This window comes from Manis javanica, chromosome 4, assembly GCF_040802235.1.
Source record: "Manis javanica isolate MJ-LG chromosome 4, MJ_LKY, whole genome shotgun sequence".
NCBI classification, from domain to species: Eukaryota; Metazoa; Chordata; class Mammalia; order Pholidota; family Manidae; genus Manis; species Manis javanica.
In genome coordinates, this window is record NC_133159.1 from 124028451 (window position 1) to 124055097 (window position 26647).

At 49.4% G+C, this 26647-nt stretch overlaps 1 protein-coding gene across 9 annotated transcripts in view; it reads left to right on the top strand.

The window, feature by feature from the left end:
* The window catches only part of GAS7 (growth arrest specific 7), a 236842-nt gene that overhangs the window by 42038 nt on the left and 168157 nt on the right, over positions 1-26647 (top strand). Inside the window, exon 1 of one of the 9 annotated variants that reach the window (XM_073234791.1) lies at positions 20515-22260. The exons of 6 other annotated variants lie outside the window; for them this stretch is intronic. In XM_073234791.1, coding sequence (XP_073090892.1) covers positions 22156-22260 — 105 coding nt within the window. In that variant the 5' untranslated portion in view covers positions 20515-22155. Of the gene's footprint in view, positions 1-20514; positions 22261-26647 lie in introns of those variants that run through there. 2 more of the 9 variants (XM_037026750.2, XM_073234786.1) reach the window with 2 other exon arrangements.

The following is a 26647-nucleotide window of genomic DNA, read 5'->3' on the forward strand; positions in this document are numbered from 1 at the left end:
CCTGCCCGTGGAAGACAGAGGTCCATCTGTCCTGGGTACCTTTTGTTGAGCATTTTGTCAGACGAAGTCAGGACACACTCCAGGTACAGTGAAGAGTGCAGGTGGGTACAGGAGCAGATCCTCAGGTTTGAACAGGACCCCCAAATGGCACCAGTCACGAGCTCTCCCCATGCTCCCTGCCCCCTCCTTGTATCTCTGGGGGTCCCCTGTGATCGTATCTCCATTGGTCTGTTGGCTTAGCACTCTGCAAGCCCCATCTCCTTCCTCCAGGCTGCTGAGTGTGGAGGCTACTATCTGGCTGGGGCCCCTACCATTCTCAGCCCTGGGCCAGGTTGGGGTAGGGATGGGGCTGGGGCCTACCTGAGGCTCCTTTTTCCCCCATGCTCACCGGCTTGAACTGTGACATCCCCTTTGCCAGTTGAGTCCAGTTGACCCGCTGGGTGAGTGTGCTCCGGTTGCTGGAACGAAGTACCACAGCCTGGCTGCTCAAACAATAGATGTTTATTTCTCACGGTTCCGGAGGCTGGGTGTTCAAGGTGTCAGCAGGGTTGGTTTCTTCTGAGGCCTCTCTGCTTGGCTTTGGGACGGCCACCATCTCCCTGTGTCCTCACACGGCCTGTCTGTGTGTCTGTCCTAATCTCCTCTTCTTGGGAAGACACCAGTCATGTTGGTTTGGACACACTAGTGACCTCATTTTCACTTACCTCTGTAAAGACCCTCTCTCCAAACACAGTCACTTACTGAGGCACTGGGGCTTAGAACTTGAACATAGGAATCTGGTGACAGGTACACAATTCAGCCCCCATTAACATTGTCTTGTTTTGGTCTGAACCCCCACGAGTTTAGCCTGCATACAGAACCATATGGCTTATGGTCTGAACCCCCACGAGTTTAGTCTGCATACAGAACCATATGGCTTAATCAAGGTGGCATGGAATTTTAAAAAATAATAGAATTTATATATGGAATATATTTGGGATATCTGAGAATCTTTTTCTTTAAGAATTATGATAGGTTTTAATACTCTCATTTTGTTATGTTTTCTCTTTCAATCTTTAAAAATATGTAGTTACTATATATTTACCAGATAGTCTGTATCATTGACTATATGTGTGTGGTTTCTTCAGATAATTTGAAAAGTTTACAATCCGCTTTCAGTTCTAGTTCTCTTCATAACTACCATACAACTTTATAATATACTCTATTCCTGTTGCTTAGATGCCCTTGCTGACTCACCACTATGAACTGTGACAGAATTATTCTGAAAACTAATAATCTCAACAAAAACAACTAACATTTACTAGACTTTTTTTTTAAATTAAAACATTTAACCCTCTCCACAACCCTGCCTTATAGAGGTGAGGGATTCAGCAGGAAGTTGTCTACGGCCACTGGGGTTAGAATTTAGCAGAGATGAAATTCAGCCTGGAGTCTGTGTGATTGCAAAGCCCTGCCCTACCCCGTCTGACTTAGGCCTGTACTTTCTGGGTAACTGCCAGCACTGTCCCCTCTCGTCTCTTCTTTGGAGCTGGGCTCTAGAGTGGAGAATTCCGAGCTGCAGATCTCAGGGGCTTGGTCCTGCCCTGTGCCATCTGCAGATCTGTTCAGGGCTGCCCTGACACTTATTCAAACAGTGGTTCTAAGGTCCCTTCCGTGTGGCCCCTGAGCAGTGTCCCAAGGCAGGGAATTGCAGAGGTGAGTCAGGGCCAGGGCCCTGGGGCCACCAGCCTGGGTCTCCGGAAGCAGCCTTATCATGCTCTCAGTGGGGCCCAGCTGGGTGCAGGCTGGGCCTTGGGCAGCCCAGCAGCCAGCATTATTGAAGACCCCTCTGTGTGTTCACCCCTGCTTGGCAAATTCATTGAGGCACAAAGGGGTAGTGAGCAGTGTGGGGCCCCGCCAGGGACAGAGAAGGGTCTCAGATTCTTATTACTTCAGTGTGGTAGCAGAGAGGGGCAGAATAGCAGACCTGAGCCTCTACTGCTTTCCACTGCCCCAGCCTTCAGCATCCCATCTCTAACGCCTCGTGACATTCCTACTCCTCAGCCCCTGTCCTCTGAGGTGCTTCCAGTGAGGAGCACCTTCGCATCTGTGTCAGCCAGGCTGCCACCAGAGGAGCACAACCAATAGGAGATACATGTGCAGGTGTAGACATGTATGTACATGTAGGCATACATGTGTATGCAGACGTGTAGATATATTGATAGACAAATGATGCACAAGACATGTGTACACAGACACACACATAAATGTTTTTAAAGAGGGTTTTACAGGGCACTGATCTTATGCTATCGTGGGGCCGGTTAAGCAGTCTGTTAGGCTTTCTTCTGTACCTTTGATGCTGGAGCTTGAAGCCTACAGAGAAGGCACCGAGGAAGGGGGGACCAGGGGCTGGGACCCCACGAGGATGGACTGAAGTGGCCTCTGAGATTGATGGTATGGGCATCCCGCAGAAGCCTAAGGCCCTTTTGTCATGGAGAAAACCACATGCATCTAGCCCAGGAGCTGGAGAAGCTGAAGGAGAATGATCTGGGGGAGGGTGGAACAGTTTCGGCCTGGCCACTGTTTCATGCAGGGAGGTGCATGGGCTGTCAGCAGACTGCTGAGCTACTGGGTGGCTGCCTCTTCCCTTGTGCCCTCCAAACCTCCCTAGAATCTTCCTGTGGTCCACCCTAGCCAGAACATACAGGAAAGTTGATTCTGGGAACTTGGCCTTGCTGTGTTGACATATTAGAAATCCTCACACCATTGGATGGTTGGGTGAGCTGGTAGGACCCTAGGCTTGGGAGTCAAAATCCTCTAAATTTAGGGAAATTGATCTGTGCCTCTTCCCTGAAGGGGGGTGCAGATAATAACACTAACACCCTATTTGTAGAGGGTTATTACTTGGAAAGATTAACTAGAATTAAAGGTGTCAGGTATGTTGCTTTGCTCCTGAACTTGAGGTAAATAATCTGAGACCTTTCACAGTTCTTGACCCTGTTTAGGGCCCTAATATCTCCAGAGAATTAAGTGTCACTCTGTCTCCTCAGTAAACGGCTTCTTCTTATAGGGCTTGTATTCCCTGCATCAAGTTTATTCCTAGGAAGTTGATATTTCTTCTTGTTATTGGAAACAAAATTTAATTATGTTTTTAAATTGGTTATTGATGATATATGGCTCCAGAAGGAGGTTAATAAATAGTCATGTTGTGTTTTTAATGGTCTGGGGTTTCCTCATAACTCTGATACTGTCTGTTGGATTTAGATAGGATGGGTATTTTCTATTTATCATTTAAATATCCTTTTTATATGTGTTTTTCTGTGCCCTCATGGAGAGTGTAAGGTTAGGCCAGTCCTCCTATCATGCAGAGTTATATTTGAAGCCACAAAAAGCTGCGTAATTTTATCAAATGATGCCTTGTCAGCATTTCTCAAGATGACCATGTATTTTTTTTTGTTTTTGAAATATTAATATGATTAATGATATTAATAGGCTTTCTAGGAGGACAGAATGGTGAAATGAGAGGCAACTCTATGGCAAGCACGTAGAACAGCATAGTTTGGTTCTTGATTATAAATTTGATCTTGGACAAGCCAGTGTATTTTGTTATTTCCTTTAACAGTACTTGACATCCGTGTTTCCTTGCCTGTAAAATGGGCATAGCGAAGCTTTCCCTTCTTTTATTACTAGTGAGTTGGAAGGATAACAATGAATCAGTAGTTCCTTCCTCTCCACTTACTAAAGTGCTTTCCCATCTTCAAAAGTACGGTGAAGAAAGTGTAAAATGAAGGGGATATCATGATCCTACGTCTTGTACCATCATCAGCCAAGAATTCGTTTTTCATTCACTCATTCATCTAACAAATATTTATTGAGCAACAGCAACATGCTAGGAATTGTTCCAGACGCTGGGAATACAGCAATAAACAACGTAGGCCAGTTCCCTGCACAGTGAAGCTCACATCTCTATAAACAAAGCCTTTCATCTATGTGTCAGCTAAGTGATAAACATGATAAAGAATAAAGCAGGAAAGGGGGTGGAGAGTGAGGCAAGCTGGGGAGGTTTATTCTGTGTGAGGTGGTCAGGAAAGACCTCTCTGAGGGGGCATTTGAGCAGAGAATTGTATGAGGAGCCGGGTGAAGCCCCACGGAGGTCTGGGTAGAGGCGCAGCAAGTGCAGAGGTCCTGAGGTTTGGCAGCAAGGCCTGTGCCCTTTGGAGTGAGCAAGCAGGAGGAGAGGGCCAGGCGTACTGTCGAGGAGGCTCGGGTAGTGCAGGACTTAGTGGACCACCAAAAGAACTTTCTTTTTGTCACTGTAAAGAGATGCCCCCGGGGGGGTTATGAGCTGTGGCACGATCAGGTTTCTTGTCCTAAACTGATAGCTCTGGCTGCCTGTGGAGCTTGGACTGAGGCCTGTTAGAAGTCCAGGTACAGACCTGAAGGGAGGGCGGCTCAGTGTGGAACGATAGCAGCGGAGGGTGGTGGGAGGTGCCTGGTTTGGGGTCCGCTGGGGAGGAGGCGCTGGCAGGATTCGCTCATGCATCACCAGCCTCATCTATAGACAGCTACTTGGCTTTTCTGCTGAGAAGAAAATGTGTCCACCACCCTTCTCAGCCAGGAAATGTGGCCCACATTGTGCTGAGCGAGGAGAAGCTCTGAGAGGGCCCCCAGCAGCTCACAAACCTCTGGCTGGACAGCACGATCTGAGCCATGAGCATAGCTGAGAGGTTAGGATGACGCCAGGGGAAATTCTGTTCCGAGGCCAAGCCCAGAAACACGCTGCACGGTGTGATCTGACCCACGGAGGAAGTGGCGCCCCAGGTGGCCTCCCTGTGGGACAGCAGAGGTCCATCGAGAAGGGAAGATGAGCGGGTTGGCCCCTGGCCCCCTGTTACAGTTGGTGTTAGTCATAGATCCTTCACCACGGGGGACATTGTGATTAATTAATAAAAGACAGACAACATTTGGGAGGCATTTGCTTTAATTCGGGGTGTCTAGCCTCCTTCAGACAGCCCTTTGTGTGGAACCCACCCCTGTGCTCCAGCGGGGCCAAGTCGCTAATTTATGTCCTTGCTCTTTAAACACTGCTCCCCAGCTCAACTGGAAAAACTCTCTTCCCGCCCTAAATATTACAGCTTCGTCTTCCCCACTGTTTTCTGCTTAGTGTTCCTTGCTTTGATCTTCTGCTGAAAATTTATTTCCTTCTCAGAGCTCAGGCATCCAGCTCTGAGCAGGGAATGTAGCCCCCCAGCCGGCAGGCATCCCGTCCCCACGCCTCCCAGTTCTGAGGCCTGCAGTTGCATATTTGCCCTGCGTCTTGCATGTTCATGGGGCACAGAGCTCAGGAGGTGGTACCAGGTCTGTGGGTGGAAAGCAAAGAAAAAGAAGGCATTGTACTTGCATTGCTTGGCTTTTAGTCCCTCCACATGGAGACAGGAAAGTGCACGTTAAAAATAATATGAAAAGGCGAAATCAGAAACATAAACAAATGTACACCAGCAGAGCAGGATGGAGCTTTCATAGCTGCTCCCCACCTTTAATAAATGCTTAGGAGAAATCTGTCTGTCCAGCTCAGTCCCTGGAAAACCAATCTGGGTAATGGGCAAAGGGACAGAGTTGGAGCCGTCTGGAAGAAGAGAGAAAGGACTGATTTTGAAGGGTCTGTCTGTCTTTTGGACAAGGATGCCTGCAGGGAGAAGCCCAAGCCATGGGGAAACAGGAGGAATTTTAAGTCCTTTGGAGAAAGGGAGGTGATTTGGGCTGCCATGGGTCACATTGAAAGGGAGGAAAAATAGATTTTAAGTTTTATTACATGGTGTAAAGGAAGCCCTCGGCCACTTTTTGAAAGAGACTCATTAAAGATCAAATTGCTTTTAAAATAACTGTTGGTTATCTGAGTGCCATGCTTTGGATGGGATTGTGTGTGAAGACTGAGGCACAGCTGTGTAGATGAAGACTTTGCTGGTAAGTGGCAGTCATCTTTGTGGGTACACGTGTCCAGTGTGTGTATCTGTAGGAATTCCCAATTGCTGGGCTAATGGTAACCATGTTAAACCTTTGGAGAAACTGCTGAGTATTTTCCAAACCTGCTGCACAGTTTGATCTTCCTACCTGTATGATGGTCTAATTTCTTCTCCATATCCTTGTCAACACTTATTATCTTTTTTTTTACTACAGCTATTCTAGTGGTTGGGAAGTGTATTTCATTGTGTTTTTGATTTCCGTTTCCTTGAAAGCTAATAAATGCTGAGCATCTTTTCAGGTGCTTCTTGGCTGTTCCTGTATCTTTGGAGAAAGATTTCATCAGAAAGATTTCATCTTTTGAATTGATTTAAATAACAGAATGTTTTTATTATTGAGTTTTAGTCATTCTCTATATGTTCCAGATAAAAGTTCCTCATTATATAGAAGAATTGCAAGCATTTTCCATTCTGTGGGTTGTCTTTTCACTTCCTTCTTGATAGTGTCCTTTGAAGCACAAAAATGTTTAGTTTTGACAATGTCTACTTTATCAATTTTTTTTCTTCTATGCTCTTTTTGCTTGTGCTTTTGTTATCATACCTAAGAAACTATTGCCTAATTCAAGGGCAAGAAGATTTATACCTGTGCTTTCCTCTAAGAGTTTTATAGTTTCAGCTTTTACATTTAGAGCTTAGATCTGTTTCAAGTTAATTTTTGTTGATGGTGTGAGAATGAGACCTGTGTCATTCTTTTGCATGTGGATATCTTGTCCAGCACTGTTTGTTGAAAAAACTGTCCTATCTCCATTTTATGGTCTTGGGGATTTTATCTTTAGGCTTCTTTTAACTATGTTATTTACTTAAGTCATTGGGTGAGGAACCTCTCCTGTACATCTTCTGACTCAGGGAGAAATCAAATCCATCAAGGATCATTTATACCTAAAGATGCTTTTGTTTGGAATTTTAAACAAGATTTCAATGAAAACTTTTACCAAAAATGAAAATAGTCAACAACCAATACTGGTTTGTGAATATAAGTAATGAAACACTGGAGTTTTATATTCTGGCCCAGGGAGGGGTGAGTAGGGGAGGCACTTGGCCTCAGCTTGCTCTGGAGTTCGTTGATCTGTGGATTGAAAATCAGAGCTGATTGCATCAAGTGTGGGAGCCGGGGCTGTGGGTCTGTGAGCACAAGGAACCCCATGTCCTTCCGCTCCCCACACTCCTTAGCCTCAGGAGGTCAGTGCAGGGACAGCCGGGCAGAGGGAGCAGTCATGTATTGGACTCAGCTCGAGTTGTTTCTTGGCCTTGATTTAGGGAGAGGATTAGGGAATTATTTCCTTTAGAAGCCTCCACCGCAGAATGGAATCCTGGAGTGCAGAGGCCTCTGCCTCCCACGTGTGGGTTGGGCTGTGGAGCCGCCCCGGAACTGCGGGTGTGGGCCGGGAGGACGCATGGCCTCTTGTGTGACTCGGGGTCCCAGCCTGGGCAGGCCTGGCCTGGGTCCCTGGAAACTGGACCCAGATCCCCCACTGGCAATGCTGGTCCTGGGAGTCCACCCAAGCTGAATACCCCAGAGCACAGGATTAGCTAAGCCCCAGATGTTTAGAGCCCTGACTCAGTGTTTGTGTGTTCTCTGTCGAGTGCTTATGCGGCCCCAGAGGTGGTCCTGGAATTGGCTCAGATCTCTGCAGGATTCTTGGTTAATCGGCATTTCTAGGGAGAGGCCTGGGTTCCAGGATTTACTCAGAGCTTTCTGCCCTGGTCCACTCAGCCTGGCTGGAACTTGCCCAGTCTAAGGGGCTTAGGGGAACAGAGACAGGAGCTCCCATCTTGGAGGGGAATCCAGTCAAACCTCTGGACTTAGGGGAATTCTTTGCCTAGCATTCCTCTGGTTCAGTTAGTGTCTTTAAATTCATGGTTCTCAAGGAAGAGTTACGGCCTCCAGTCTCGAGCCTGTGCGTCTGTGTGCACAGCTGAAATGGTCCAGGGGAGCTGGGTGGGCTGTTGATGATGAGGGCTCTGAACAAAGAAAAAGGGAGCATTCCACACAGCCCTGCAAGCCCAGGTCTCCTCCAGACCGTGGAGTCCCCAGCCCTCCAGCCCCTGCTGGCCCACCTTCACGCCGCAGGCTCTGCCAAAGGGAGCGGGCCATGCAGTGACCCCTGAAGACTAGCAGTCCCCTCGTGTGAGACAAAGCTGAGTCCCCGGAGGGGCTGATGCGGCCTTCTACCAGGGCTCTCTGAGTCACTGCCTGTTAAGCTATCCCAGCGTCGAGAGTGAAGCCAGTACCCACAGTCACCCCAAGTGGGTAGTGACAGATTCAGATGTTGGGGGCCAGGGAGGTCACTAAGATCCAAAGAATGATGTGCCACTGGAAATGGGCAGCACCAGCCAGCCATGGGGAAATGCACGCCCAGCTGGAAATCTAAAATCTCCCCATCTTGTAATGTTGGTAATTGGTTCAAATTAAGAACAACAGTGAACACCACAGTGTGCGGGCCAGAATCGCCCAACAGCCTGGTTGTAGCCTTCTCCCTGCATAGGAGACTGGGTCCTATGGGCAGGCAGTGACTCACATGGGGCTGCCAGTGCAGTAAGCAGCCTGCACCCACACCCGGGTTTCTGGGCTCTGGTGCCATGTCCCGTCCACCACACCAGTAGCTGCCAGTGAAGGAAATGGAGCCCCAAAGAGATGAAGGCAGATCTCCAGCTTAGTGAGGAGCAGAGCTGGGATTTGAACCCAGAACTGGCTCTGTCCACTCTGCAGTCACTGGAATGAGAATCGGGGTCTACATGGTTCTGGATCACCTCCTCTTCCAGCAGCTTGACACCAGGATGGGCTCCTAACCCTCAAATAAGGCTGCTGCCTGACCGGTGAGCAGCACCCCTGAATCTGGTGGGCTTCTCTGGACCAGGAGCAGCTGGTGAGAGGCCGTGCCTGCACGTGCACATCCACCTGCATTCTCTCTCCATCTTCCCCCTCATGCCCATTTGTCGTTCCCAGATTTCCCGCCTCAGGACTCTGAGGAGTTCCCCAGAAAGATGAGAGTTGGAGCAAGTGCTTCTCCCAAGGTGGATTTAAGCCGGGCCCTCCCTGAGACACTGGATCAGTCACTGCTGGTGGGCTGGAGTCCAGGGACCCTGAAGAGTGTGGCCAGGCTCAGCCCCTGCTGCGGGTTCCCTACTCTGGCTCTGAGCTGGTGAGCCAGGTGACCCATGAGTCCAGATCTCAGCCTGGCAGCACCCTGAGTGGAGCTCGCGGAGTCCACCTTGTCTGGTTCCGTCTGGTTCAGGGATGGGAATATGGGTGGAGGGTGGGGGTGGCATGTGAGAGTGGGAGGTGGGGGCAGGGAGTGTTAGTAAAGAAGGCAGGGTGGAGGGACTTTGAAAAGATTACCTAAATATTTTCCGGATGTTTTCACAGTCCTTTAATGCTGATCCAGAGGAAGGCTAAACGGGACTTGGTCTAGTTTTTCTATGGCCCCCATCCTCAGCACACCCCTCCCACCCTGGCCTCAGCCCCAGCACCTTCCTGGCTGTACCCCCACTGCCTTGTCACCATTCCCTCCCCTCTTTCATCCTATTGGGAGAGAAGAACAATCTCCTCCCCCACCTGCCGACTCTTAATCATATTATACATGCAGTGTGCAACCTGTTTTTTTTCCTTCGAACTTAATATTTGTTGAATATCTTTCCATGTCAGTAAATGTACTTGAACAGTCATTTTTCATGTCAATTAGTTCATTGTTTGGATAACTATTTGTTATTTATAGTCCACTAGTGATGGACACTGAGGTTGCTTGTTTCCTTTTTTTTTTGCTATTAAAATCACTGAAGCTGAGATTTCTTGTGACGGCATCTCCCTCTGTTGAGACTAATTTCCTGGGAGGAGCTCCTCTGTAGTTACTGATGTACACGTATGGTGTACATTCTGACCCCTGCTGTCCTGTTGCTTTTTAGAAAGGTCATACCAATCAGTAGCGCTTGAGGATGCTTGATGCCCCGTTTGCTGGCCAAGCCTGGGATTTGCAGGCCTAAAGGGAACTCTACCCTGACCCTTTTATTCCTGGGAGAAAAATGTGAAAGAAAACTGGTGGAAGTGTATTCTACCTATGCCCGTATGGGTCAACCTGCCCAAGATACTCTTTTCCAACACTTTTCTTTTTTCAATACCTTGTTCCTGCCTTATCCTTCCAGACCCAGTTGAGTGGGTCTTGCCACTTCCAAGAAGCAGGCTGGTGTAATGGGAAGAGTGCTGGGTGTGAGGGCCTAGGCCTCAGTCTTGGCTCTGCCACTTAACTACCTAAGGAAACACTCTTCTTTTCCTGGTGACTCTGTTTTCTGATCTTTAAATGGGAACAGTAATACTGTAAATGGCAAATTCTTGTCTCATGGAATTATATACGTGGCACCTAGTGGCTGGTGAGTAATTAAGGCCTCCCCCAGTTGCTACAGCATCTGTAATTTGTCCCGTCTCCCTGACCTCACATCACCCAGCACCGCACTGACTCCCATCCCCTATAACCCTCTCTGGTCACTTACTCCACAAGTCATTCTTACAGACTTCAGAGATGAGTGATTTGAATCTTTGAGTGCATAGCAGCAGCCCTCGCTCTCAAGTGGGTTGTTCCTCTGCCGTCAGGCATCTAGAAGTGGACCAATGACTCTCAGAACCACTGTGTCTCTTGCTGTTCTTTCTGCTAGACTAAGGGGAGCTCTCAACAGGATCTGTGCCACCTGTAAATGGTGTTGTGGGTGCTAGGTGAAGGCAGCCTACACCTGCTAGCAGGGACTTGTGCCGTGTGTGGGCTGCCTAGGTATCTGGGCTCCTTCTTTTGGATTTGGTGAGCTGTGCCGTGGAGGTTGCGTTTCCTCTGGACCCCATCCGGTGAGTCTCATTTGGGACCCGTGTGTTTGGCCCAAATCCTGCAGTGTGACAGCCAGTCTGTGCTGGGCCATGCCTCTCCTTATCCACCCTTGGCCTGGCTTCTCCTTGTCAGAGGCTTGTGCAAGGCCCTGCCACGAGGGCCGGTCGGAGCCGGGAGCTGTGTGGGGAGCCCTCTTGGGCACAGTGACAGCTCTGTTTCTCCTCCACCTAGCCAGGGGCCCCCATTCACTGCGAGGAGAGTCACGCATTCCCCCTTGAGATAAGAATAGAGCCCGACTGTGCCCCAGGACAGAGTCCAGCTTCTTCTGCCGGCTCTCCGAGGCCTGGCAAGGGCTCCCAGATGGTACTGGCATGAGTGGGCCCTGGCTGCCTGCCCCGCCTGCCCCTTGTGCATTGTGTGGCTGAGACACTGGTTGCAGTGTGCATGCCTGCCTGCCTGGGGCCCCTGGAGACCACTGTCTCCAGGCTCTGCTCACGATGGAGGGGCTTGGCCTGGAATCAGCGGCCCCAGGGCTCTGCTGTGCCCCTTCCCCTCCCTGGGGCCTGGGACTCCACCCTCCCGGCCTTGGCACCTTCCTTGAGTGGCCTGTCCTGTCTGTTCCTAGAAGGGAGGAATCAGCTCTTGCTTGGAAGGTGGGGAGGAAATCTTCAGGAGGAGCCAGTGGCTGGGCACTGAAGGCAGCAGTCTGAGGACCAGTGGCTCTTTCTGCAACCCCAGGGGGCAGGAAACAGGAACCAGCAGGGGCCACATATGTGTGGGTGATGAATGGGGTACTGGGACATCCACCCTTAGCCCCCCTGTGTCTGAGGTGGGAGATGGAACAGCCTTGCAGCACTTCACATGGGACTGAACCAGGCGCTGTTAACCAGGCATGGGGCATAGGGGGTCCAAGGCTCCTCTTGTGATTATATTAGATGATTCCCCAGTGTACTTTCTAGCCCTCGGATTCTAAGGCCGATTCTCACACTGTGGTCCCTGCACCAATAGCATGGGTACCAGCATTACCTGGGAACTTGGAGATGCACATTCTCGGGCCCCATGCTCAGACCTGCTCAATGAAAAACTGGAAACAGGCCCCCAAATCTGTGTTTAACATACAATCTTGGGAGTTCTGATGCACGCCAAAGCTCCAGTGCTGCTGCTGTAGGAAGGCTGTTTGAAAATAGAGTGCAAGTCTTTCCTGGATCTGTCAGGTGACTCAAATGAATTTTGAGGGTCTTGGCAACTTGGAGGGTGTGAGATTTTATATCTCAAATAAAGAGATATAAAAATACTTGAGCATGGAGCCTCCCATTCGGTATTAAAGATCTTCAGTCTGCACATTCTCACATTGTTCTGTTAATTCTCCAATCGTGAGGTTGTGGGTGGGTTTATGGGTGAACAGCTAGGGCTTGTGGTGATAAATAACTTGTTCAAGCAGTGGGGATGTGATGGGGAGCCAGGGGTTTCCTCTGTGCACGTGACTACCCGTCAAGCTGGCAGCCTGCCCTACTCGTGGCGAGCACCCACTGAACCTGGCCGTGTGGCTGTGTGCTTGGGCTGGGAAAATAAGTGTGTTTTTGAGTATTTGAATAGGGGCATACATGACCCCAAGTGTTTGGGAAAGGGACTTGTGTGAAGGATATCTGGGTCCCTGTCTCAACCTGTGAGGGTTTCTGAAAGATGCTGGCTTATGCATTAGCTGCCGTTCCAAAGAGAAAACATGAATTGCATGCTTCAGTGGGAGGGCAGGATGAATGAAAATCCAGCGCTGACCATTCTTTGAGGTTTTAGGAGTTTCTAAAGTCTCATGCAGACACCGTGGGTCTGGGAGAATGTGCCACCTCTGTTTGCAGATGAGGAAGCATGTTCTTGGGATTGGGTTCACACAGTTAATAAGTTGTGTGCTCTGATGTTCTCCCCCCGTTATACTGCCCCCAAGGCCTTGCTTCTTATACCACCTGGAGAGGGGATCTGGCTGGTGGTGATGTTTGAGTGTGGAAGTTGCACAGCCAGCTCCTCGGTCAAATCTCAGTGCCATTGGTGAGAGGTCAGGGTGTTGCCTCCAGAGGCCTTGTGCCAGGGGCCCACCAGCTCCCAAGTCTTCTGTTCTGAGAATTCGTGGCTTCTGAGGTGACCATGCTGTTCCCAGGTGGTTGCTGAGTTCTTTGCTGGGGTGCCAGTGGCACCCAGAATCTTCTGGGCTTCTGACACTTGGTTGGAAATGGGGCTGGAGAAGCATAGGGAAGAGGTTGACGAGGATAGGTAGGCAACCAACCTCAGGTATAAGATTAGATCTTCTATACCTCTGTACCTATATATACTCTACTTTCTCAACCAATAAGCAAGCCTGTGACCTCACAGGTGGCTAGAATACTTCAAAGCAGATCAGTCGATTCAAAATGGTTCAATAATAGCATTTACGTAGCACTTGCTATTTTTCAGGCACCGCTTTAAACACTGTACCTTTATTAACTCATTTGATCCTTACAGCACACCTCTAAGTATTGCCAAGCCTATTTTACATATGGGGAAACTGTCACAGATCAGTTGAATAATTTCTTCATTGTCAGCCAGCCAGGGACAGGGCTTGCCCAGGCTCAGGACCACTGGTCACTATACCTTTGTTGCCTCCCTCTGTGCCCTTCTCCCACCGTGGGGAGCTGAGGGCCTGCAAGCCCTGGGCTCTGTCCCTTCTCCCGTCCTATGAGTCTGCCCAGCCAGTTGGAGTAACTAGGTGGTTCTGTGATTTGGGTTCCCAGCAGGCCGTTGCTTTCATGCACAGTTGTGAAGGGGAGGAAATGGTGAGAAAGGGTGAGGAGGGGAGTGAAAGGGGATGCCCAGGGCTCTCCTCTCTGCACTCCTCCCTTCCCACTCCAGTGCCGGCTGTGATGCTGAGCTGCTCCACTGAGAATGATTACTATGCTTTTGGGAACAGCACAGTGGCCTGGGAATTGAGTTCCGGTCTAGCTGAACCATTGCATGGATTCAGTAGTGGGATGGGAAGGTTAAGTGATGGCATGCCATCTTCTCAGGTCCCCACGACTTTTGGGGGAGATGAGATGGGAGGAGTTTATAGAGGGAGATAGATGGCTCCGCAGCTCCTGGTGGCTGCGTCTCCCCCTGAGGCCAGCACTGGTCCCACTGGCTTACAGCTGGGAGAGATGGGCAGCTCCAGAGGCTCACAGTCTGTGAGGAATGTGCACCAAGGTTAGCCTTGACTTTGCTCCAAACAGGAAGACCCTTCTTGCTTGACCCCCTTGCATTCCCTGGGTACTTAGCACTGCTGATAAGAGTTTTAAGTTACTGTCAGAGGCGTGAAAAGCCTGACACCCTCCTGTGCTCATCCTCTGCCCCCTGGCCACTAGGGCCCCCGGAGTGAGTTCAGCCAGGCAAGGAATCAAAACCCACCTAACAGAGATGCTCTCTGATCAGGGCAACCAGCAGGGCTCACTTCTCAAGAAGATGTTGGGTTTGAAACATGGAGCAGAGAAGTTGGGTGAGAAGGTCCTAAAACCAGCAGAGCTTTGGGAGGGTGACCAGGCAGGGTGTAAGGCTGTGGGCAGCCTCCAGCGAAGCCACTGGGTTGTGCTTTCTGGTAGCTGAGGAGAGAGCAGTTTTAACTAACCCAGGTCATGGATACTGGTGGTGACAGGGGCGGGGAGGCTTGAAGTAGGAGGAAGGAAGTGGACAGGGAGCCTGACTGAGACCCAGACATTCTCGGGAGCGTCCCATGGCTCTCTTGCAGCAGGGTTAACGGGTCAGTGTGATTGCCACACTTGCAGGAATCCTGTGAGAATGCAAGATTCTGCTCAGTCCTGACCATCTAGAATGAGGTCTTAGGTCTTTCTCTCTGAATAAGATGTAAGTTTCCTGAGAGTAGGGAGTGCCTGGGGTGAACCGGTACTGAGCCCTCAGTAGCTATTTATTTGGTGAATGGATGGAAGCAGAAGGAAGAAGGCAGGCCGAAGAGCTAGAAAGACCTTCAGAGGTGAATTGGAAGCAAGCAGCATCTGGAACAATTCAAAACTGCCCCCACCCCCTAGTCTGCCTCAAACTCCTGATTCCCCTTACCTTGTTCTGGTTTTTTTTCCCTCCCCACCCTCTAATATTCTTTATAGTTTACTTATTGTTTTTATGGTCTGCACCCTCCCTCACCACTGCTGGAATGAAAGCTCTGTGAAGGCAGAGGTGTTCTCCCTTCTATTCTGTTCCCTGACATGCCCCAAATGTCTAGAAGCAGGGCCTTGCCGTGTGTACTCTCTAAATACTTGTCGAATGAATGGATGAAGGTGCCTGGGAAGCACTCAGCTCATGGCAGCCACCTCCGGGACCCTGCCGGCAGTAAACACTGCCTTTGAGCACATTGCATGTTATACTGGCATCTGGTGGGGGCAACACCTGGGTGCCCTGGAAGGTTCCCATGCAGTCCAGCCACCTGCCCTCCACACTGCCCTGTCCCCATGATGTTTTGGGCCTCTGGACCCCGCGGACACCTCATGACAGCCGAGGGTTACAGGGGCTGTCCAGGCGGCACTGGCAGGGTGGTCAAGGCCCCAGGCAAACTGGAGGGGCTTGCCAGGTAGTAAGTATAGCTTTTGGCAGCAAAGGATTTTGGAGTCTGTGGTAGGATGGCACTCCTGAATCCCACCCCGCCCTCCTCCCTTCCCCACAACTCAGTTCCCACCCTATGGACTGAGAAGTGGAAAATGCCTGGTTGGGCAATTGAGGGCTGAGTTGAAATCCCTGTTTACTCAGCCTCTGTGGGCTTGTCTTGCAACTAGCTGCCCGACTCACACACTTGATCCAAGGGAGTCACGGCTGTCTCCACACCCTGGGCGCTTCTCATTGCTGCCAGGGCGAAGTCCAGACCCAGATCCACAGCCCTGTGGTGGCCCCAGCCCAGACCCCAGCAGTCTTGCCCGTGAGCACCTTAAGCTTTGGATCAGCAAACTCTTCCACCCCCCCAGCGTTTGCTCACAGTTTTGCTCTTGGCCTTGATCTGCTCACTCCATATCTCTGTTCAGCCCATGCAGAGCCTCACGCCTGGTCCTTCCCCCAGTCTGGGCCGCCTGTAGCCTTCTCTAGTGCTAACGGCGAGTACGTCCTTGCAGCTGCCTGGGTCCAGACCCAGAAACCTTGACTCTGCCTTTCCTCTCCCTTCCCACGTTCAGTTCATCAGGTGAGCTTGTGGGCTCCTCCTTCCTGATAGATTTTTGAAAACCCCACCACTGTTCACCACCCCTACTGCCTCATCACTGTGCCACTGGCCTGTCGAAGTCCCCTCCCGACTGCTCTGTAGACACCAGCGTGTTCTTTTTAAATAAGTCTGATTATGTCACACTTCTCCTTGGAACATTCTGGTCCCTGTGATGGTAGAGTAGAAGCCGAACACGCTTTTGCAGTGGTTTGATGAGGCACCCAGTGACTGGGCCCCATTGCCTGCTGCTCCTCGTCTCCTTCCTCTTCGGCACTCCAGCCTTCAGTGTCCCTTCAAATGTGCCCAGAGGGCCTTTGCAGCCCTTGTGGCAGATGCGCTGCAGTGGGCTGCATAACTGTCCCTCAGAGAGGTCTATGTCTTAACACCAGAGTGTGTGAGGTTACCTCACCTGGCGAACTGGATTTTGCAGCTGTGATTAAGTTAAGGATCTTGAGAAAGGAGGTGATCCTGGATTATCTAGGCAGACACAGCATAATGACAAGGATCTTCATGAGAAAAGAGGCAGGAAGGCCAGGGTCAGGAGCAGGTGTGACAACAGAAGCAAACGGTTGAGTGATTCAAGAAAGGAGTCACAAGCCAAGGAACGTGGGCAGGCTCTGGATGCTGAAAGAGGGCAAGGAAACTGGTTCTCTCCTAGGCCTTCCAGAAGGAACCACCCTGCCAACCTTAACTTTAGCCCAGTGACCCCATTGCAGACGTCCTACTTCCAGAACTGTAGCATGATATGTTTGTGCTGTTCTGAGCCCGTGGTTTGCAGCAGCCCCGGAAAGGAGAATAGGCCACTCCTTCATCACCTGGAAGGCTGCTGCTCCCTCTGCTGTGCCATTTCTCTATCCTGTTCTACTTATTTTTCTCCATCATTTGCCACCTTCAACCTGTCTGTGGGACTGGTTGCAGGTTGTGTGTCTGCCCCAGGCAGCCACAGTAGGGCTCAGATCTTTGTTCTGTTGACTGGCCCATCCCAGCACCTGGAACTGGGTGTGGTATACAGGAGGCGCTCAGTACATTTTGTTGAATGGATGAATGAATGAGTGGTTCCTTGGCCTGGACTCCCCTCTCCCCTGACCCTGTCCTCTCTGCCCCGTGTCTTCTAGCCCACTGTGCGAAGGATATCTTCCCTATCTCAACTTGTGAGGGTTTCTGAAAGATGCTGGCTGAGACACTTGCTGCTTTTCCAAGGAGAAAAGATGAACCGCAAGGCTTCAGTGGGAGGGCAGGTTGAACGAAAACCCAGCGGCCACCTGTTCTTTGAGGCTTTGCCCTGTTGACAGGCCTCCCCTGCCAGTGGCTTCCTTTTCAGGGAGTAGGGGTGCTTTCTGTGGGTCACTCTGACGGAGCACCCCTTGGCTGTGCCACGAGTTCTCTGGGGTGAGCCCCTTGGCAGCCGGAACTGTGGCAGTGGGGGAATTCGGTTTGTTTGTGTGTTTCTTACTGACGAGCACTGTCAGAGTCTAAGGGAGCCAGTTGATCCTAAACCCAGCCTCTTACTTCATCAGAGCAAGATGAAGAGGACCCCAGCGGGCCTGCTCAGAGCCGCACTAATTTCTAGAGCCTCCATGGCTCAGACCCCATGGTGCCTGCACCCCCCAGCTGAGCTGTGTTTGGGGGCTCCTCACTCCCGCCACACCCAGGGATGGCAGCGCCCGCTCAGAGCAGGTGCTTAGAATGTGAACACTGCCAATCAGTGTTGCTGGAGGAGTTGGTGGGTGAGGTGCAGTCTTGAAGGAAAGTGGGAGGTTCCCCCCAACCCCACCGTGACTAGGGAAGGGGGAGGCTGAGGGTCTGGCTTGTTGTCAACAGCAGTTTGTGAGGTGGCGGGGATGGGGTATTTGGAAGAAGGAAAGGAAGAGAAGAAACTGTAGTGAGGATGGGTGAGCAGGTGGGGCAGGCATCGTGTGCCCAGGATGGGCACCTCAGGTCTGGGCACCCCAGAAGGGTATGGGACATGGCTGAAGGAGGAGCAGAGAAGGATAAGGGAGGCTTCTCTCTGGGCTGGTGGTCGCTTCCCCAGGACGCAGCTGCGGCCTGTAAAGGGTGACCAGTTGGCTGTTAGGAAGGCTCCTTCCTGCTGTCTTCCCTGGGGAGGACCCATTTTGAAACACTTCCTGAGTTGGGGAGGGAGGTGACATTCTGCCCCAACTTCCCCACGTCTGCTGATGAAGTGTGGTTAGTTACAAACTTACAGCTGTGTTTTTGCACCCCTCCCCCTGCCCATGCACCCGCCAGTCCCACTGGAGGCTCCCCTCCCGCCTCCTGCTCCCTCTCTGGTTCTCCCTCTGCCGGCAGGCAGGCGGGTGACTCACTCACTCAGCTCTTGCGCAATGGCAGGCTCTCCGCTCTGAGAAGAGCTGTTTGCCTCCGCGCCATAAGCTCCCTTCCTGATTTATGTCTTTTCATTTGGGTTAATGCTTTCCACATTTAGGTCTGGAGATGAGTGTGCGGCTCATCGCCGCAACCACCATACCCTAGTGCCCAGCTCAGGTCTGGCACGGAGGAGGCAGGTGGGCAGCCAGGCAGCTGTCAGACAGACAGACAGACGGACGGAGGGAAGCTTAGAGCTTCACCCTGAAGCTGTCCCTGGCCCAGGGGCCTCCCTGCCTCCATGCGGGAGGCCGAGAGAGGGGCGCAACCCCCACTCCTGGCTTTCCTGGGACTCGTTCTCATGCCTGCTTGTCCTGTGAAGGGCACACGCCATAGAGTGTGTGAAGAGGTAATTGCCCTGAGCCTGTGACTTCCCACTAAAGAAGTCACATTGGGAAGTGAGAGGCACAAGTTGCCGGGTGTGGAAAAATATTGTCTGTGGTTTTCGGAGCTGCCGTGCAACACAGTGTGTATGTGTGTGTGGTTTTTATCTTTTCTTCTTAGAACAATAATATTACCTTTGTTGCTATGGTGTTGTTGTGGGGGTGGCTAATTGGACCCATCCCTGATACCGGCTGGTGTCTGGTGTCCATAGTGATTATCAGACAGCAGCCAGGGGTCTTGCTTTCATTTTCTTCCCTGGAGTGAGAGGCTGGCAGGGTATCATTCAGTGGTGGCCGTGGGCATTCTATCCTTTTGGGGCTGCTGGGGTGTGGTGGCTCCCCTGTTGGAAACTGGACCCTGCAGCTGAGATTTAGGTAGGGGGAGGCCAATCTCAGATCATTTCCAAGGCTGGAGTACAGCACACATTTGCTGAGGGCCAGGGGTATGAGAACTCCTCTTCGGAGGCCCCAGACCACAGGGGACGGGACCCTGGCAGCAGAGAGTGGGCACAGAGAGAAGACCCTGGCACCCTGGGCCCCTCATCTGGCAGGTGCCGTCTGCACATGGAGATTGTACCATCAGTGCAGAAAGGGTGTGTAGGTGCATCTTAAACTTTTTGTTGAATATGCATACCTAGAAGTGTGTCTTTATTTGTTCATTTTACTTTTACTGAATAGGTAATACAGCGATCAGGCCTGATATTTGAAAGGTATTAAAGAACTCAAGAGTGAACAATCAGCCTCCCTCCCACTGCTGTCCTCTGTCAGTTCCCTTGCCCAGAGGCGAACAGGTTACCAGTTTCTTGTGGGTACGTCCAGAAAGAGAGCAGGCATTTACCAGTACATGTGTGCCTTTATTTTCCTTCCCACAGGTGGTAGCTGCCTCTGAGCTTACGCACCTTGCTGCTGCTGTTTTTTTTAATACGTGTAACAGTATATCTTGGCATTTAGTTAATAAAAAGAGTATCCTTGTTCTTTTTATTGCCTTCCAGACCTCATTTCACTGATGGGCATATATAGGTTGCTTCTGATCTTTTCCTGTTACCTCTCCAAGCTGTGGGTGACCTTGCACGCCCATCATTCTGCACAGAGTCCCAAAGTGTCTCTGAAGGATAAATTCCTAAAGTTGAAAGGCTGGAGCAAAGAGTATCAGTGTTTGTAATGTTGATAGAAAGTTCCAGATGGCCTTCAATGAGGTGGTTCTGGTTTACCCTTTCACCAGCAGGATTTAGCAATATCTGCTTCCCCCATACCCTGCCCTACACAGCACACTATATTTTCAAATTTTTAAGATTTCTGTATGGAAGAGTTGTGTCTTTGATTTCAGTCGATCTCCTCTCTGCATCTCTCCCTGACATGGAGGCTATGTCCATGGGGCTGTGAGTGGATGGGAGCCCTCCAAGCTCCAGAAGGTCCCAGGGAGGACCCTCTGTCCTGCAGACCCCTTCTCTGAACCGTGGTACAGCCCCCTGCAGGCTGTGGATTGTTTTGCACTGTGTCTCAAGGGAGGCCTCTTTTTCAACCTGTGAATATTCTGTTGCTGATAACATCACTAGAATCCATGTCTTACAGGCTGCTCGCCTTACCTTCCCTACTTCTTCCTCTCTCTACTCCCCATCTTTCCCACCACACCCATGCCTGAGTCCTGTCTTATTTGATGTTTCCTCATCCTGCTCCTTCTGCATCTGTCCAAGGATAGAGTCTTTTCAATGAAAAGTCAGACTTGGGCAAATGTCTGTGGACAGCATTCCTTGCTGTGTGTCTCAAGACATGTGTTCCAGAAGGAATTCCAGGGTAGAATGGGGTGTGCTGGCTGCATTTCTCTCTCTCTCAGTTTTTCTAGTCAAGGGTCTGGAGCCAGAGCAGGAGCCAGGCCTGCCTGGAGAGATGCTGTGAGCCGCACAGTTCAGGAGAACGTTCCATGGTGATGGGAATGTTCTGTGTTTGTGCTGCCTGATATGGTAGCCACTGACATGTGGCACTTGAGATATGGCTAGTGTGACTGAGGAGCTGGGTCTCCAGTTTTATTTTTAATTAATGGCTATTTAAGTAGTTTTATTGCCTAGTGGTTAGCGTGTTAGCACACTGTACTGTCTGTACTTTTTAGATACAGTGAGAGTTAAAGAGGCACAGTATACTTGGACGCTGTTTCTTCCAGTTACAGTCAGTAACTTGGCAGCCACGGCTTACCAAGGTATCCAAACTCGGTTACCTGTTCTGGGGACCCGTGTATTTCCTTATTGGAAATTCCAAAGGGGTTCAGCTGCCCACTGGGAGGGTCGTGCCTTCCAACTTGGAGTACTGGCCTGCCTTGAGAAATTTTGATATCCACAGATGTGCACGGCAGGCCCTGAGCTAGGGGCTGTAGACACAAGTGAACAAACAGGCTAGCCCTGTCCAGATGGGGCATCCTGTGCTATTGTTCAGCATGCTAGAGACAGATACATGCGTTTAGGAAATCGTGGTTCTTGAACTTTTTCTTACCTTGTAGTGTTACAGGGGAGGCGGTGTATTCATTGCCCGTGGCTGCTGTAATGACTTGCCTCAAATTTATTAGCAGCTTAAAGTGACACATTTCTTCTCTCATAATTCTGAGGATCTGATGCCTGACATGAGTATTAATGAGGCTAAGATGAAGGTGTCATAGGGCTGGCTCCTTCTGGGGGCTCTGGGGGCGTCTCTACCTTCCCTTTCCATCTTCCAGAGGCTTCTTCCTTGGCTCCTGGCTGCACATCACATTGCCCTTTCTCCCCCACCTCTGTCCTCACATAGGCTTCTTCCCTCTTTGCTCTTCTTGTATCCCCTTTCTTTATACGGACCCTTGTGGTGTGTCTCGGGCCCACCCAGAGAATCCAGCTTAACCTCCCCATCTCAAAATCCTTAACTTAGTCACACCTGCAGCATGCCTTTTGTCACGTAAGGTGACTTCCTGGTGTGCATGTGGATAACTTTCAGTACTGTGGATAACAAACAGAGCAGATTTGTAAGTGAGAGAGTTATTCCCAAACCCAGTCACTTCCCAGGTGTTTGGAACTGGTGGCCCTGGGCGGGACTTGAGCAACCCACATTGCAGGTCTGACATTCTAAAGCAGTAGATTTCAAGTTCGGTGGGTCTCTCAGTCACCTAAGGAATGTGGAGAAAGGCAGAGCTCCAGACCTTACCCTAGTTCAGTGAGCCTAGACCTTTGTGTGCTTTATGAATTCTTCGGATGCCTGAGCCTCAGCAAAGTTTGCTCTTAGGAATAATCTGAGGGATTGTGTGTGTGCATGCACGTGGGAGGTGGAACTTCTGGTCTTCTGTGAGTAAGTGCAGAAGCGTGAATACAGAAGGAAGCACTGGAAGACTGGAGGAGGGGCTGTTGTCTGCTGAGGAGCCACTTATGCCACACCTGGAAGGTGAGAGGAGGTGTGGCTGCCCTGGGGAGCAGAGAGAGTGTGAGCAGAGGGAACGACCATACCAGCAGGACCATAACAGCAGCACGGAGGTAGGAATGAGCACACCACACTTGGGGACGTGAATGTCATTTGGGATTGGGGCAGGGCATTGATTTGACAAGATGAATACTACCCAGGTTACCCTGCCAGTGTTCTCAGGGTTCACTGGAGGCAGAGGCCAGTGTGTGTGTGTGTGTAGTACTGTCAGGGTGGAGTGGATGAAGCCTCAGACTGGGTGGTGGCGAGGAAAATGGAGGAAAGGTAATGGCTGTGAGAGATTCAGGAGAAATGCAACCATGACGTGGGTCTAATGACCAACACCAAGTGAGCAGAGCGTGTTGAGCACTCTATCCTTGGGCTCAGGACGAGGAGCTGGAATGTGGTGGTGATCGAGACCGACAAGATGCCTGGCCTCATAAACATACTTCGGGGTGAGTTGGTGTGGTGGAGTTAGGCAATAAACAGACAAATAAATGAGAAACACACTCACCAGTGGTAAATGCGAGGGAGAGTTAAACTGGCTCATGTGATTTTGGGCTTAACTACCTGGTAGCTTCTTTAGATTGGATGCTTAGGGAAGGCCTCTCTGAGGAGATGACATTTAAGCTGATGTCTAGATCCAGCCATGGGAAGAGCTGGGGGAAGGCACTTCAGAGCTGGGTGACAGTGAGTACAAAGGCCATAAGGAAGGCCCAGACTTGCCCCCTTCCCAAGGAACAGCTAGGATGTCACCATCCAATGGAACTTTCTGCAGTGATGGAAATGTTCTCTGTGCACTAGCCATGAGGCCACCAGCTGCATGTGATAAGGGAGCACTCGTAATGTGGCTAGGAAGACTTAGGACCTGAATTTCCCATTTTAGTTTAGTTCACCTGACTTAGATTTCACTTAAAACAGCCACAGGCAGCCAGTGTCTACTGTACAGTCCGGTCCAGAGCTAGCGGGTCAGTGCAGCTGCACAGTGTGGTATAAAATGATGTAAGACAAGGTGGATGGAAGGCAGACTTTATTACTCTGTGAGTCAGGCTACATAGTTCAGATTTTTCTTCTCCAAGAGTAGTGAAAAGCCTTTGGATGATTTTACTTAAAGGTTGACATAATCTGATCAGTGTTTTATAAGTTCACTCTGGCTGCCATATTGAGAATGAACTGTAGGGGATGAAAAGCAGAACAAGGGGACCAGTAGGGTCATTGTAATAGTACAGGGGAGTGTTGATGGGGCCTTGCGAACAAGGTGGGATCAGTGGAAACAGAAATGGGTGGATTCTGGGTGGGTTTTGGAGGTAGATGAAGAGGTGGAGAGGGGTTGGACAGGAAAGATGGGAGACACTTGATGGTTCTAGATTTGGGGCTTAAGCACCAGGATCGATGATGGTGCCATTTGCTAAAATGAGGCAAGGAGAGCAGGTTTGGTTTCGCTTTGTTTTGGAAGTGAGGAAGATGGGTTCTCTTTTGGATTTGTTAGAGATTCCTCTTGAGCACCCATGTCGTGATGGCAAATAGCCAGTTAGATATGGGAGAGGCAGGGCTAGAGGTAAGAATTTAGGGTCATCAGAAAATAGAGGGTGTATATAGCTATGGGACGGGATCAGGCCACTAAAGAGAGTGAGTAGATAGAAAAGAGGGGTGAGGACAGGATGACTGTAATAGGTGGGAATGAACCCAGGAGGAAGGTCCAGGAAGGACACCCCAGAGAACATGTGAGGTGCCATGGAAGCCACAAGAAGCCATGGTCTCCACAGGGAGGGAATGTTGAATACCGCTGGCTGGTCAAGGACTCTGGAAGAGTCCAAGGTGCTCTTGGATTTGGGGACAGCATGGAGGTCATTGGTGACACTGGGAGAATAGGGTTCAGTGGAGTGGGTAGACATTGGAGTTAAAACAGTAGAGGCTGTGACAAATATCTTATGATAAAAATACTTGCTTTGATGAGAGAAACAAAGGATGAGGCAGGGGCTGGAGGAATGGGGTTGAAGGATGTATTTATCTCTCATTTGATTAAAGTTAGGTGTTACTTGCTGATAGGTACAAAACAGATAGGTTGTCTTTGATAAGAACACCTTTTAGTCACCATAATGGGAGGGAAGGCTGAGAAAGTGTGGTCACTGAAGGGGGTAGCATGGAATTTGGGCAGTGGGTTGGTGAGCAGGTATGGTCTGATTGCTACTGTCTTTTAAGTGAAGTTAGAGGCAGGGCCATTCTTGAGAAAGAGTATGAAATAGTTGTTTTTTTTAAAAATTTATTTATTTTGATTTTTTTGAAGAACATTATGTTTACTGGGCTCTCCCTTACCCCAAGTCCCCCCACAAACCCCATTACAGTCACTGTCCATCAGCATAGCAAGACACTGTAGAATCACTACTTGTCTTCTCTGTGTTGCAAAGCCCTCCCCTTTCCCCCACCCCCAACATTATACATGCTAATCATAATACCTCCTTTCTTCTTCCCTGCCCTTATCCCTCCCTACCCTCCCATTCTCCCCAGTCTCTTTCCCTTTGTTAACTGTTCGTCCATTCTTGGGTTCTGAGATTCTGCTGCTGTTGTGTTCCTTCAGTTTTAATTTTGTTCTTATACTCCACAGATGAGTGAAATCATTTGGTATTTGTCTTTCTCTGCTTGGCTTATTTCACTGAGCATAATACCCTCTAGCTCCATCCATGTTGTTGCAAATGGTGGGATTTGTTTTCTTCTTATGGCTGAATAATATTCTATTGTGTATATGTAGCACATCTTCTTTATCCATTCATCTACTGATGGACACTTAGGTTGCTTCCATTTCTTGACTATTGTAAATAGTGCTGCAATAAACATAGGGGTGCATCTGTCTTTTTCAAACTGGAGTGCTGCATCCTTAGGGTAAATTCCTAGAAGTGGAATTCCTGGGTCAAATGGTAAGTCTATTTTGAGCATTTTGAGGAACCTCCATATTGCTTTCCACAATGGTTGAGCTAATTTACATTCCCACCAGCAGTGTAGGAGGGTTCCCCTTTCTCCACACCCTCACCAACATTTGTTGTTGTTTGTCTTTTGGATGGTGGCCATCCTTACTGGTGTAAGGTGATATCTCATTGTGGTTTTAATTTGCATTTCTCTGATAACTAGCGATGTGGAGCATCTTTTCATGTGTCTGTTGGCCATCTGAATTTCTTCTTTGGAGAACTGTCTGTTCAATTCCTCTGCCCATTTTTTAATTGGATTATTTGCTTTTTGTTTGTTGAGGTGCATGAGCTCTTTATATATTTTGGATGTCAAGCCTTTATCGGATCTGTCATTTACGAATATATTCGCCCATACTGTAGGGTACCTTTTTGTTTTATTGATGGTGTCCTTTGCTATACAGAAGCTTTTCAGCTTGATATAGTCCCACTTGTTCATTTTTGCCTTTGTTTTCCTTGCCCGGGGAGATATGTTCAAGAAGAGGTCACTCATGTTTATGTCCATGAGATTTTTGCCTATGTTTTTTTCTAAGAGTTTTATGGTTTCATGACTTACATTCAGGTCTTTGATCCATTTTGAATTTACTTTTGTGTATGGGGTTAGACAGTGATCCAGTTTCATTCTCTTACATGTAGCTGTCCAGTTCTGCCAGTACCATCTGTTGAAGAGACTGTCATTTCCCCATTGTGTGTCCATGGCTCCTTTATCGAATATTAATTGACCATATATGTTTGGGTAAATGTCTGGAGTCTCTAATCTGTTCCACTGGTCTGTGGCTCTGTTCTTGTGCCAGTACCAAATTGTCTTGATTACTATGGCTTTGTAGTAGAGCTTGAAGTTGGGGAGTGAGATCCCCACCACTTTATTCTTCTTTCTCAGGATTGCTTTGGCTATTCAGGGTCTTTGGTGTTTCCATATGAATTTTTGAACTATTTGTTCCAGTTCGTTGAACAACGTTGTTGGTAATTTGATAGGGATTGCATCTAATCTGTATATTGCTTTGGGCAGGATGGCCATCTTGACGATATTAATTCTTCCTAGCCAGGAGCATGGGATGAGTTTCCATTTGTTAGTGTCCTCTTTAACTTCTCTTAAGAGTGTCTTATAGTTTTCAGGGTATAGTTCTTTCACTTCTTTGGTTAGGTTTATTCCTAGGTATTTTATTCTTTTTGATGCAATTGTGAATGGAATTGTTTTCCTGATTTCTCTTTCTATTGGCTCATTGTTAGTATATAGGAAAGCCACAGATTTCTGTGTGTTAATTTTGTATCCTGCAACTTTGCTGTATTCCAATATCAGTTCTAGTAGTTTTGGAGTGGAGTCTTTAGGGTTTTTTATGTACAATATCATGTCATTAGCAGATAGTGCCAGTTTAACTTCTTCTTTACCAATCTGGATTCCTTGTATTTCTTTGTTTTGTCTAATTGCCTTGGCTAGGACCTCCAGTACTATGTTAAATAACAGTGAGGAGAGTGGGCATCCCTGTCTTGTTCCCGATCT